Raw genomic sequence first — 14,055 nt, forward strand, 5'->3', positions numbered from 1 at the left:
AACGATGAAGACAGAGCTGGGCTCACCAAGTCACTCCATCCCCCAACAGACAGAGCTGAGAGGAGGGCGAGTCAGACCAACGTAACTCTGCAGTCTGCACTTCAACAGATGCTTCTCCTTGTTCCTGCCTCAGCACTCAGCTACAGGTCAGCTGGGTATCAGTGGCATTTACCTCAGTCTCAGGTTTATAGTCTTCCTTCTTCCACCTTTCCTCTTTATCCCAAGTAAGGCTGCTAATCTTTCTCTTTAGCTCCTTCCTTCTCTGTAGTGTGGGTAGTTATTCTTCTCACAGCGGATCAAGCTAAGGTGTTGTAACTCACTGTCAGCTTCGAGTCATCAAGTTAGGTAGTGTATCTATCTCTCTGTTCTTCTCTCCTCACAGATCAGTCTGAAGTCTCATCTAGTCCCAGCAGGAGAGCAGGATGCGCACGCCACTTCCGTTATCTGAGTCTGTACTCTCTCTCTCTCTATCACACAGTCTTTGCCATTCTCTATTGCTCTCTCATCCCTCTCTCCCTGTTTCTGTTTCTTTGTCTCTCTCTCTCCCACCCTCTACTCTCTTTCTCTACCTCCCTTTCCTCTTTCTCTGTTGTCTCTCTCTTTCTTTCGCCGAAAGCGAGAGCCCCCTGCTTCTCTCCACTTCTCACTGTTTATTAACAATCAATTACTCTGTTCGTTCTCCTTCTTGCGCACGCTCTATACCTTATTTTAGTCTGTCCTCTCGTCATCTCTCTCCTTCACACACTAATAGACACTCTCTCTTGTTGCACCCCCTCTAACAGAAACACTGGCAGTCAGTAGACCAGTGAATCTCATCTGGCTTTCTCTTTCGTTCTGCCCCTCCCCTCCCTCTTTTTCTGCTGTGCACACCACTGCCATCATCCCCTTCTGATCCTGTATCCTTACTAGGAAAAAGGGATGAGAATACCCATGTACACCTGTTGACATGCACAGGGAGGCAAATTGTACATTCATAAACACATACTGTACATCATCAAAAGCCTCTAAGGTCTTATAAGCATCTTACCCAGCTAGCACATAATGTTCTGAGAACCATGTTTCTTTGCGCTTGGTGAGAGCATGGTTGTCCTCTGGTTATTTTGCATACAACCTTCCCACAACGTTCTGGGAATGGTTCAGGATAGTTGCTTGGCCTTGGAACACTCTCAGCACATTTTAAGGAGCTTGAAAAAAAAACAATTTTCTTGGTATTTCATTTCTTTAACAGAACATTTCCTAAAAGTTCAAACCTGGTTATATTTAATTTAACTTTTGGTAATGTTTTAGAAACGTTCTCCAAATGGTTTGGCATTGGGAATGTTCTCAAATAGTTCAGAGAACATTGAGAAACAACGTTCTTCTGTGGGAATTTCAGTACTTCAGCATAACATTTCCTACAGGTTTCCTCATGATTCTATTTAAAATAATGTTCTCAAATTGTTCCAAGTATATTAAGAAACAATGGTATTCTGTGGGAATTTCAGTACTTCAGCATAACGTTTTCTGTAGGTTTTCTCATGGTTCTATTTAAAGTCATGTTCTCGGAACATTAAGAAGACTTTCCATAAAAACCACAAGAAAACATTAGTAACGTTCAAAGAATGTTTTAATAATTATTTTTAAAACATATACATTCTGTTCTCAGGGTCAACAAGGGGTCTCTCTATCCTCTATCTTGTTAAGTGTGTTCAGGTGTGTTGGCCGCGTCCACTAATTGGCCACACCCGATGTTAATGAGCGCTTATTTCCTTTGAAATGGAGTCTGTTTGAATAGACTAAAATGAACAGCTTTGTATGAATTCAAAAACATGGCATGCTAACTGAATCCTGGTGGCCCAGTGGACTAATTCCTTAGATAGAAGCTCAAAGGTTCAAATCCCGCTGATGCCGTGCCACAATAAAAAAGAAATGTGTTTGCATGATTAATGCAAAGCAAATGAATTTCCATATGTCCTATCTGTGCTTGGAGTTCAAAACAATTAACCTAAGCTAGCAGTGTTATTAAAAGTCTTATTGAAACAGTCAGTGAAAGTTTAGGAAACTACAAAAAAAACCTCCAAATAACCTTTACATTTCATTATCAGATTGTTAATGAAACCTCCCAGGAAAACTTTCAGGGAACCATAGTAAAAATGTTCTCAGAACCTAAAAATGTACATTCCCAGAACCCTCCCAAAAACTTTCAGTTTTACCAGTCAGGAAAATTATGGCTTCATTCTCAGAACCAATGGGAAACCTAAAATGTACATTCCCACAACATAGAAGGAACCAAATGTGCTTGCTGGGTAGCTTGGTACTGCATGAGTAGATGAATATAGAAATGTATCCCAGACAGACTCCCTCTCTCTCTTAAGCATCTGCTCTAATTAGCACCTCCTCTATACCTACCAGGCGGTCTGACACATAACCGAGAGAAAACATGGCACGGTGAGCGCTTGTTGGTGTATTTCTGTCGATATGGCATGGTGAATTGTTGGTGTTTTTGTGACCAGGTGAGTGGATGGAAGTACTGTACGCACAAAGAACACACAAACAAGACTGCAGAATAGCCTGAGACTTTACTTCCATTACAATGGTTACAATGCTGTTTTTCAGTCATTAACGATATATAGAGTACAAACATTTAGAAAGAAGCTACGAGGTGAGAAGAGAGGGACAAAAAATGTGGCAAGAAAATGTAATGCAATGATGGAGAAATACAGTGGGTCTTGACCTCGATCTTTGGCTATACAACAGACTACAATATGTGCCCTCTGAGTAACACAGAGATCCACACAGACTTGAGCCTTGAAGCAGCTCCATGCTGCCCCCATGAGAAAAGCTGTGATCATGGAGTCAGTTTGGAGAGGAAGGGCAGGTTAGAATGAAAGAGAGATGGAAAATACAGCAGACCTAGGTATTTCTGGGAAAAGTTCATTTCTGGAACATACACTCAAACAAACACACCTACCCATCCAGACATGTGCTCATGGCTGATTGAGGGGTTGATGATTTGGGCTGGTTGGGGCTATTGGGGTTGTCTGACTGTGATGCCAGTGACGTGATGCCATAACATAGACACAACTAGATGACTCAACCCTCATGACAGTCACTTTCTTCATATTTACTTTCCCATCACCTAAAATACAGAGACACCAGGGAAGCAAGTTCAACTGTGCTACGTGAAAGTTATCACATTTATTACACCAATGAGATCATATACAATATTTACAACATTACTAACAAAATTACTAACACCTACTCCACAAACAAATTCAATCTTAAAGGAACATTTTACCCAAAACCCATGTTTTCATATATACATGTTTGACGCAGTCCCTCAAAAATGATGCATCAACATTGATGTTTTCCAGATGAGTCACTTGAACGGTAGTTGTAAAACCAACTGGGCTGTGGTAGTGGGGGCCGTCTCTAAAATGGGAAACAAGCGCATGAGCGGTTCTGCTGTGTCTTCGGTCCTCTTCCCCATCGTTAAGATTCCCGCCGCTTGGTTCCGTGACCCGTGGAGTAGCTGACTCAACCGGCTCTGGAAGCGCCGTTCATCAGTTTCTTTCCGTTTACCGAGTGTGAGGATTCCAGCGGCTGCGTCATCAGTGAGGGGTCCCCTTGTCCCCGTCCCATTACCTGAGCGACAGAGCAGGACGTAAAGACGGCAGGAGTGGGATTTCTGTCTGCAACAGTTGGCAACCTCCTGAGCGTCACAGGCCAGATGAGAGACGAGTAGCAACAAGATGAGAACCTTGAGCTTCTGTGAGTAAACGCAGATACAATATGTCAGTGTTAGAACTTCATGAGAGAGAGAGAGAGAGAGAGAGAGAGAGTGAGAGTGAGAGTGAGAGTGAGAGAGAGTGAGAGTGAGAGTGAGAGAGAGAGAGAGAGAGAGAGCGAGAGAGAGAGATTCACATTTTTTTTTATGTCACATGCAAAGTACAGTGAAATGCCTTTCTTGCAAATTCAAACATAAACAAAGGAGAGAGTGAGATAGAGAGAGACATGCATAGGCCTATGTTAATATCATTTTATGGTTAATATGAAAAAATGAAAGCTAAAACGTACTCAGGAATATTAATTGAGATACAATCTCAGAAAGCTTTCAGTCATGTCTGCCAACAACCATCCGTTTTAGAACATTTTCTTCAGACAAGGTCTTGCTATTTTTGAAAGACGATGTAATTGCTTAATACCCTTAAACCCATTACCCAAAATCCTATTCAATAGACTGAAAGGAACTCAAACCCCTGAAAATGTCATGGCAGCGACTGACACGCTAAGTGCAAATAGTGGTGTTCCATCTCTATTCTAAAAACACTCCATGCAAATTGGGGAGCATTAGCGAGCGTTACCATTCATATTTAAATGCATCCAAAAACAATCCCTGATGTACTTTTCTGAACACCCCCTTACATGACCTTTGTCTGAGGCCCATAATAGCAGCTTAAATTATTCCACAGTAAAAACATCTGTAATAGAAAGCTGTGTTACATCGTCGATCCTACCTTGGTGGTTGAGCATGCTGTGTCCATCCCTGGTGCTGTAGTAAGATGCTTTGTGTTGAAACACATGTTCTGCCAAAGGCTGTGGGGTCCACTTCTACTCTCACCTCTCTCTGAAGCCGCTCTCCTTTTATAAGGCCCTATGTCGTCTCATTTACACCCTCCATGGACGTCATTAAGATATCTTTAGTCCAGTCGACGGGGACATCAACAAAAAGACTGTCCATCAGTGCTCATTTTCTGTTTGACTCGTTTGCTCATTTGATGGGTCTATCAGAAGTCCTTATTAATGACTCTGATCCTGCCACAGACCATCTCTAGGATATTTCCCGGGTTTTGAATAAAGTAGTGGAATGCTATTATGCCAGGGTGGCGGTGAGCTTCGTTAGGACATAGCGCTATGATTAGTGGTGACGGAGACATGGTTAATTAGCTGCAGCAATAGACATGGTCTCATCAAAGGTATGAGGGAACACAAAGAACCATCCCTGATAACCTTTAGAAGGTGACTGACTGAATGGTCTGTAATTAGAGGGTCACCTAACAGTCCTAATGAGGGCTAATGACCATTCTCTCTATTGTATTAAATATGACATGTGTCGCTCCGGGAATACTGACAAACCTAGAACAGTGTGTTTGTTGTTTTATCCCCCTAGCTATTGGTCATTGGTGGTAGAGGCACCTTGTTCCCCTTTCCCTTTCCCTATAGGGCGGCAGGTAGCCTAGTGGTTAGAGCGTTGGGCAGTGCTTAATTTGTAAATCGGGAGGTCCCGGAACACATAGTGAGCGTGAGGGGGTGTTATCCAGGGGGCTCTGAGTTACCGGAACACATTGAGAGAGAAAAAGTGTCAAACGCAACATAGCAGCACAGCAGACAGAGTAAACAGCCAAGTAGCCTACTATCTATGGTGGTGAAATGGACAGCACTCTCCAAGGTGCTGATTAATTCACGTCACTGCAGACCCACCCACATACTTGAGTGTAGCAGCGAGGCTTGCACAAGTCCACGTTTTATGTAGCCTAGTTTTCTAGACATCAATGTACAGCAACATTTTTAAACGTCACTGCAGAACACCGGACATAAGCGTATGCACACATACTCAGCTGTAGGGCTGACAAGACCCGAATTTCATATCATTTTCAATGTAGCAGTAGAACAAATATCACAATATTGGAAAATAACTTCAAGTAAATTAAATCAATGTAGACTACAGCAGAACACACATAGAAGAATATATAGGCTTCCAGCCTATGTGATATGACACAGCATCATATGACCAAAAGTATGTGGACACCTGCTCGTCGAACATCTCATTCCAAAATCATGGGCATTAATATGGAGTTGGTCCCCCCTTTGCTGCTATAACAGCCTCTCATCTGGGATGGCTTTCCACTAGATGTTGCAACATTGCTGCTGGGACTTGCTTCCATTCAGCCACAAGAGCATTTGTGAGGTCGGGCACTGATGTTGTGCGATTAGGCCTGACTCGCAGTTGGCGTTCCAATTCATCCAAAAATCATTTCTGTATGGACCTCGATTTGTGAACGAGGTATTGTCACGCTGAAAATCATGAAAAAGAGCCCCAGACCATTATTCCTCCTCCACCAAACTTTACAGTTGGCACTATGCATTGGGGCAAGTAGCGTTCTCCTGGCATCTGCCAATCCCAGATTTGTCCGTGGGACTGCCAGATTGTGAAGCTTGATTCATATCTCCAGAGAACGCGTTTCCACTGCTCCAGAGTCCAATGGCGGCGAGCTTCACACTACTCCAGCCGATGCTTGGCATTGCGCATGGTGATCTTAGGCTTGTGTGCGGCTGATCTTGTTCAGACGTTGCTTCCAGAGGCAATTTGGAACTCGGTAGTGAGTGTTGCAACCGAGTACAGAAAATTTTAACACTCTACACGCTTCAGCACTCAGCGGTCCCGTTCTGTGAGCTTGTGTGGCCTATCACTTTGCGGCTGAGCCGTTGTTACTCCTAGATGTTTTCACTTCACAATAACAGCACTTACAGTGGACCGGGGCAGCTCTAGCAGGGCAAAAATCTGACGAACTGACTTGTTGGAAAGGAGGCATCCTATTACGGTGAAAGTAACTGAGCTCTTCAGTAAGGCCATTCTACCGCCAATGTTTGTCTATGGAGATTGCATGGCGGTGTGCTTGATTTTAGACACCTGTCAGCAACAGGTGTGGCTGACATAGCCAAATCCACGAATTTGAAGGGGTGTCCACATGCTTTTGTATATATAGTGTATGAGAATATATAGGCCTCTTGCCTATATGATCATATGACACACATACAGTGGGGCAAAAAAGTATTTAGTCAGCCACCAATTGTGCAAGTTCTCCCACTTAAAAAGATGAGAGAGGCCTGTAATTTTCATCATAGGTACACTTCAACTATGACAGACAAAATTAGATTTTTTTTCTCCAGAAAATCACATTTTAATGAATTTATTTGCAAATTATGGTGGAAAATAAGTATTTGGTCACCTACAAACAAGCAAGATTTCTGGCTCTCACAGACCTGTAACTTCTTCTTTAAGAGGCTCCTCTGTCCTCCACTCGTTACCTGTATTAATGGCACCTGTTTGAACTTGTTATCAGTATAAAAGACACCTGTCCACAACCTCAAACTGTCACACTCCAAACTCCACTATGGCCAAGACCAAAGAGCTGTCAAAGGACACCAGAAACAAAATTGCAGACCTGCACCAGGCTGGTAAGACTGAATCTGCAATAGGTAAGCAGCTTGGTTTGAAGAAATCAACTGTGGGAGCAATTATTAGGAAATGGAAGACATACAAGACCACTGATAATCTCCCTCGATCTGGGGCTCCACGCAAGATCTCACCCCGTGGGGTCAAAATGATCACAAGAACGGTGAGCAAAATCCCAGAACCACACGGGGGGACCTAGTGAATGACCTGCAGAGAGCTGGGACCAAAGTAACAAAGCCTACCATCAGTAACACACTACGCCGCCAGGGACTCAAATCCTGCAGTGCCAGACGTGTCCCCCTGCTTAAGCCAGTACATGTCCAGGCCCGTCTGAAGTTTGCTAGAGAGCATTTGGATGATCCAGAAGAAGATTGGGAGAATGTCATATGGTCAGATGAAACCAAAATATAACTTTTTGGTAAAAACTCAACTCGTCGTGTTTGGAGGACAAAGAATGCTGAGTTGCATCCAAAGAACACCATACCTACTGTGAACCATGGGGGTGGAAACGTCATGCTTTGGGGCTGTTTTTCTGCAAAGGGACCAGGACGATCCGTGTAAAGGAAATAATGAATGGGGCCATGTATCGTGAGATTTTGAGTGAAAACCTCCTTCCATCAGCAAGGGCATTGAATATGAAACGTGGCTGGGTCTTTCAGCATGACAATGATCCCAAACACACCGCCCGGGCAACGAAGGAGTGGCTTCGGGGTTGAGTCTCCAGATCTCAACCCCATAGAAAATCTTTGGAGGGAGTTGAAAGTCCGTGTTGCCCAGCAACAGCCCCAAAACATCACTACTCTAGAGGAGATCTGCATGGAGGAATGGGCCAAAGTACCAGCAACAGTGTGTGAAAACCTTGTGAAGACTTACAGAAAACGTTTGACCCCTGTCATTGCCAACAAAGGGTATATAAGTATTGAGATAAACTATTGTTATTGACCAAATTTCTTATTTTCCACCATAATTTGCAAATAAATTCATTAAAAATCCTACAATGTGATTTTCTGGATTTTTTTCTTCTGATTTTGTCTGTCATAGTTGAAGTGTACCTATGATGAAAATTACAGGCCTCTGTCATCTTTTTAAGTGGGAGAACTTGCACAATTGGTGGCTGACTAAATACTTTTTTGCCCCACTGTATTCTGTCTGTAGTGTCTATTTGTATTTATTTTGAGTGTTAACTATAACCTGGGTGTCTTCTTTAGACTTGTCTACGAGACTTGCTGCCACCAAATGTCCCTTGGTTCAGGCATGTTCAAAAACCTTTTTTTATGGCTTATTTACGTCTGAGGCAGAGGATGTTAATGTACATTCCACCCACTCTTTTGCTAGTTGAATCCCTCCAGTCGTTTCTAGACTCAGGCTACCTACGTTTTTTCATGTTGTACAGCCCAGCTTTGAATTTTGCATGACAAGCCAGAGTTATACGTTTGCTTCATCTTGAACTGCAAATTGCACCTTCTCCAAGCACTTCGCCTGTGTATGATGCACTGCAGGCTTCCTTATTTTCCCTCTGTCAATTAGGTTAGCATTGTGGAGTAACTACAATGTCGATCCATCATCAGTTTTCTCCTACCACAGCCATTAAACTCTGTAACTGTTTTAAAGTCACCATTGGCCTCATGGTGAAATCCCTGAACTGTTTCCTTCCTCACCGGCAACTGAGTACAGCGATGAGGTAGTCATAAAAAAATAATGTTAAACACTATTATGGCACACAGAGTGAGTCCTGAACTAATTTAGGCTTGCCATAGCAAAGGGATTGAATACTTATTTCAGCTTTTCATTTAGAATACATTTGTAGAAATGTATAAAAACATAATTCCACTTTGACATTATAGGGTATTGTGTGTAGGCCAGTGACACAAAATCTCAATGTAATCCATTTTAAATTCACGCTGTAACGCAGGAAAATGTGAAAAGGGTCAAGGGGTTTGAATACTGTCTGAATACACGGTGTAAAACAGGACAGATATAAGCATCCCCTATTTGACCTGGACCTATCGTACCTGACTTTGGCAAAAGGATGAATCCCTCATGCCCATTTCCCTCACAGACACTGTCACTCATAACATGTTCCCTCAGAATGTCTTCATGCAATTATATTTCCCATTCTTTTCCTGCAGAAGGAATCCTACATATTCATGTCAGGTAGGCTGCCAGCACGAAGACACTGACAAAGTGGAAGAATTGAAGAATAGGAGGCAGGACGAACAATGAAGCCAGTTTTAATGGGCCATTTTAAGGAGCTCATACAGAACCACACCACTTTGCAGTGAAACACAAGTCAGGTTATTGTTTGATCCAATTTTTGGAATGATGACCCCCCAACCCAAACCCACCCTGACCTCTAACCCCTACACCCAACATTCCACACCACCTGTCTTGATCTGCAGCACAGAGCAACAGGTATCAAGTCACTGTATATGTAGAAGGAATATACTGTATAGAAAATAATTGTAATATGAATATAACTAACATCAATTATAACAATAATAAGAATATCAACGGGATGTTTTGTTTCAGGGAGAATTATCGGAGATAAATGTAAAGTGTCTCTTCAATACTTGTACATACATTCAGTATACATCTATATAGAGTCACAGTTTCTCTTTTAGGTTAGGTGTGTGTTTGATTGACAGCAGGAATCTGCCCCAGGTCCATGTTTCTCTTGTGATCTTTGACCTTTAGTCTTCGCAGCGCAGACGGGGTCAACAGACTGTTCCAGTTAAAACTGGTTGGTGAGCTCTAGCTAGTAGCTACCTCGCAGAGCACGGCCACGCTCCCTCCATCCATGGGACGACGACAGCAACATACGGGACGTTACGCACACAGCCCCTTGAGAGGCGCTAGGGAGACCCCCTACTAAGCGTCCAGGCATGTTGTGATTGACAGTTAACAAAAATACAAATCTTAATTAAGGGCACTGTGCAAGTGTATGGGGTCCTGCGGAGGTTAGAGTCTCCAGCAGGGGGAGCCAGTGCATCATTGTAGAGGCCAGGTAGGTAGTGACAGACAGAGAGAGGCTGCAGAGCTGCAGTCCTTTAACGTCTCTCTCATAGACAGCGCCGTTGGTTTGTGCAGTAATGGTCCTCTAGCTCGGATCCTTACAGAGTCCGTGTGAGCTGCTCTACGTTGTGCAGTTAAACGGCAGCCTCCTCCTCGGCAAGAAGGGCAAAGGCTTGAAGCTCGGGGTGACGCATGGAAGGGCAGATCTACAGGTATATGGAGTAAACATAAGGGAGAAGATAGAAGAGGAAAGGGTCCTGGACATGCTATGGGTATCCTAGGGGAATCCAAAGGTGAACTTGTGCGGTATGAAATGCCAATGTAAGGTGCCTGTACCCGCAGGGCACTGCCCAGAGAAAGACAGCGAGACTCTCCTGACTGACTGACTGAGAGACTGACTGAACTCGCTAATATGGGTGCTATTCACACTTTCCAATCCAAGAGAGAGAAATAGGCCTGGGGAGAGAGCTGACAGAGACATTTCTTCTTTGTCTCTAAAACAATACATTTTCAAACTTGTGTCTCTTGTCTTTTACGGTGAGTTTTCTTCCCCGTCCCTTGCTCTATTTGCTGTTTCTCTTCTGCTATTTCCTTCTCACCATCTCTCTCCCTCTCCCTTTCCTTCTCCCTCTCCTTCATTCTCTCCTCTCTGTCCATCTTCGGGGGTGTTAAAGGAACCATCCATGTTCTTTGCTCTTCTCCTCTCTGCTTCTCAAGCCCCCTCTCTCTTTCTATTCTCCTCTCCCTGTCTCTCTTTGGCTGGACTCCACTGCGGGTACAGGCAACGGGTCAGCAGGAACCATCGCTGGCCGTCTCGTTCTCAGAGATGGCATCGTGAGAGCCTGCTGCCCTATACTGTGGGGGCTGGGGTGGGAGGGGAGGCAGGAGCGGACGCTGAGACAGGGGATGGGGTTGAGTATGGAGCTGGGCCTGGAGCTGTGGTTGGGCCTCGGCCTGGGGTTCAGCCAGGTGTTGGGACAGAGGCTGGGCCTGGGGTTGGGTCTGGGCCTGAGGTTGGAGATGGTGAGGTTGGGGTGGATGGTGGGGCTGGGCCTGGTACTGGGCCTGTGCTTGCAGTGGATGGTGTTGGAGCTGAGGGGAGGTAGCTCCGTTCTTGCTCAGGCCACAGGACTGGGTGGCACAGTGGATCTGACGCAGCGTGTCCAAAGCCTCACTCTTAGCGTGCTTCAGGAGGTCCGCCTGACCCTGAGAGAGAGCGAGAGAGAGAGAGAGAGAGACAGGAAAGAGAGAGACAAAGAATTCTCAGAGAGAGAATGCTGTCACTCATGTGTTTCAATAATGCCCTCTATATCAGGCGTTGTCAGAGGAAGACCCAAACATTTTTCAGACTCCAGCCACCCAAGCCATAGATAGTTCCCTTTGCTATCGCACGGCAAGCGGTACCAGTGCACCAAGTCTGGAACCAACAGGACCCTAAAGTAGCTTCTACCCCCAAGCCATAATACTACTAAATAGCTAATCAAATGGATACACACTGCTACTTCTATTATCTATCCTGTTGCCTAGTCTCTTTAACCCTACCTATATGTATATAGCTACCTCAATTACCTCGTACCCCTGCACATCGACTCAGTATTGGTATTCCATGTATATAGCCATGTTATTTTAACTCGTCATTGTTATGCGTTATTCCCTGTGTCACTATTTCTGTTTTTTATCTTTAACTCTGCATTGTTGAAAAAGTAAGCTTCCCACTGTTAGTTTACACCTGTTGTTTACAAAGCATGTGACAAATACAATGTAACGCACTACATTCTTTTAGCCAGCAGATGGCAGCCTACATCCATGCTGCAGTGTGGTTGGTGGAATTCTCTGCGGTTCCTCAGAGCCCCTTCAAAAGTAATCTGTTGATAAGTGATCCCACACCATCATTATCGTCCTCTTTATTTAGGAACACCCCAGAGATTAAACCGTGCCAGATGGGGAGGAAGTGGTCAGGGCAGGCCTCCCGCTTTATGGCGTTGTAAAGTCAATCAGGGCAGTTTCTGTGGCTGCCTTGGTTTCTGAGTTGGAGAACGGGCTACTGCAGCCCCGCTGGCTCTATTCTGTAGTGTTGTGGGCCTGGATTCATCTCCGTAGACACTCAGACTGGAAAGACGTAGAGGCTGCATCCTCAACAACAAAACAAAACCAGCCCCCTTACGGAACTTGTGTCCCTAAAAAAAGAAACACAGACCCTCACTACTAAACACTTAACACTCCCCTCTTCTCTTCCTTGTCTTCTCTCTACATCCCACCCACCACATCCCTTCACAGCCCACCTCAACAACAACCGTCCCTTATTCTCTGAAGCTCTCTTGAGTCTCATCACCACCCTGCCGTCGTCAGCAGTTAGCTGGTTACGGGAGCCTGAGCGACGTCCCTGTGGGACGATGCTGTTTGAGGCGGGGACCAAGGAATATGTCCTGCCTGTACTAGGGGTGTCTGCCTGCCTGTCTGTTTGTCTGTCGGGCTGTACTACCCATTGCCACTGGGCAGACAGGTTAGTGTGGCGTGTATTATAGGGGGGGTTGAGGGTACAACTCTGGACAAAATGCCTCTTGTTCCCCTCTCGCATGAGGGTAATGCTTAGCGACAAGTCTTCTACATGAAGGGCCTCAGAACACAATCCACTCCAACAACATGAATAAATCAGATGTTTGAGAAATTATGTAATGTTCCCGTGGGAGTCACAAAGCTGGTGCTGCTGTGCCAGTCAGGGTCTTGGCTGGTGGTACCGGAACCTAATCACCATGGGTTGAGCTCAACCATGGCTACGGGTCCACTCACCCCCGCAGCTGGCCTGGCCTGCAGCACAGCGTTCCATTGGGGGTTAGCCACGGCTGAGGCTCCACAGAACCACCAATCACACATCTCCATCTGTAGAACTCCTAACCAGTCACAGTTGTTCCTTCCTCGTCCTTAACACAGTCCATTCACCTGTTTCTATGATTATTTATTTTTATGGGAAGGTTTATCTCAACCTCCAATTTGCCTCCAGATCTGAATATATGGGTCAGAGGACTCAGTGAGACTATAGATTAGCTGTGGAGAGAACACTAGGCATAGAGACAGACTGGTGACAGGAGGAGCTTCAACATGGACAGTCCTTTAATCGTTGACTTCTAAGTTACTATGCTTCAAGAACAATACTGTATCTAGAGAATCAGACTAGCTGGTGCTGCTGGGGGGTGTGTAGTGGTCTCTACAATTCCATAGACGCTTTGGAGCTTCTTAAGGAATCCACGATTTTCTCTTAGCACCTTCTTTTATCCTCTCTCTCTCTCACTCTCTTACTCTCTAGCCCCTACCACAGCTGGCAGGCTGGGTACCCTCATGGAGTCTGTGGGCTGTGAAACCAATGAGTTGGGCTGAATGGAGAGGTGGCTGCCTGGACTTGGGCTGCCAAGCCTGGCTGGCACACACAGACCACACTGCCTCATACCAAATGTTCACCACCATAAAGAGAGGTATTTTGGCTGATAATGTGCCCGTGTCTGCTGTGCTATGTAGATACGGACATGCAGCCTGTACCCACAACTCCCCGTACAGACACGAGGAAGGAGGAAGGAGGGAGAAGGATGAGGGGTGGAGGGATGGAGGGGGTAAGGTCTTAGGTTTTGTGTGTCCACGTGAGGCTTCTTAAGTGCTTAAGTCCTTCAGTTCTATAGAGTGAATTAAAGCTTAACTAAGATAAGACTGCCAGCCACATAGGCTGCCAACGAACAATGAGTCCAAACAAAATAGGCTGAGCAACGCACTTTTCGAAGGTGCATCTCGAACTACTGTTAACATTGTCTCGTGGCTCTACCTTTCAGCTACATTAT

The 14,055-nt window shown here is 44.9% G+C and overlaps 2 protein-coding genes across 3 annotated transcripts in view; both read right to left on the reverse strand.

Moving 5' to 3' along the window:
• Positions 1-3,358: 3,358 nt before the first annotated feature.
• LOC139364715 (hypocretin (orexin) neuropeptide precursor) lies at positions 3,359-4,562 on the reverse strand. Its single transcript, XM_071101704.1, has 2 exons — positions 4,497-4,562; positions 3,359-3,748 (listed from the first exon to the last, which is right to left on the reverse strand). The coding sequence occupies exons 1-2, from the start codon at positions 4,560-4,562 to the stop codon at positions 3,359-3,361; spliced, it is 456 nt and encodes a 151-aa protein (XP_070957805.1).
• Positions 4,563-9,430: 4,868 nt separating this feature from the next.
• LOC139364716 (inactive phospholipase C-like protein 2) overlaps positions 9,431-14,055 on the reverse strand; it is a 104,266-nt gene continuing 99,641 nt past the window's right edge. Inside the window, exon 6 of one of the 2 annotated variants that reach the window (XM_071101705.1) lies at positions 9,431-11,434. In XM_071101705.1, the coding sequence (XP_070957806.1) occupies positions 11,018-11,434 (417 nt within the window). In that variant the 3' untranslated portion in view covers positions 9,431-11,017. The remainder of the gene's footprint in view (positions 11,435-14,055) is intronic. The other variant, XM_071101707.1, reaches the window with a different exon arrangement.

This window comes from Oncorhynchus clarkii, chromosome 13 (assembly GCF_045791955.1).
Source record: "Oncorhynchus clarkii lewisi isolate Uvic-CL-2024 chromosome 13, UVic_Ocla_1.0, whole genome shotgun sequence".
Classification (NCBI taxonomy): domain Eukaryota; kingdom Metazoa; phylum Chordata; class Actinopteri; order Salmoniformes; family Salmonidae; genus Oncorhynchus; species Oncorhynchus clarkii.

What these genes read in the sequence shown, in the direction of transcription:
- LOC139364715 (XM_071101704.1), bottom strand. Translation starts at nt 4,562, where the DNA reads ATGTGTTTCAACACAAAGCATCTTACTACAGCACCAGGGATGGACACA. An exon ending in CAGCATGCTCAACCACCAAG is followed by an intron (nt 3,749 to 4,496) that starts GTAGGATCGACG and finishes GTTTACTCACAG; the next exon opens with AAGCTCAAGGTTCTCATCTT.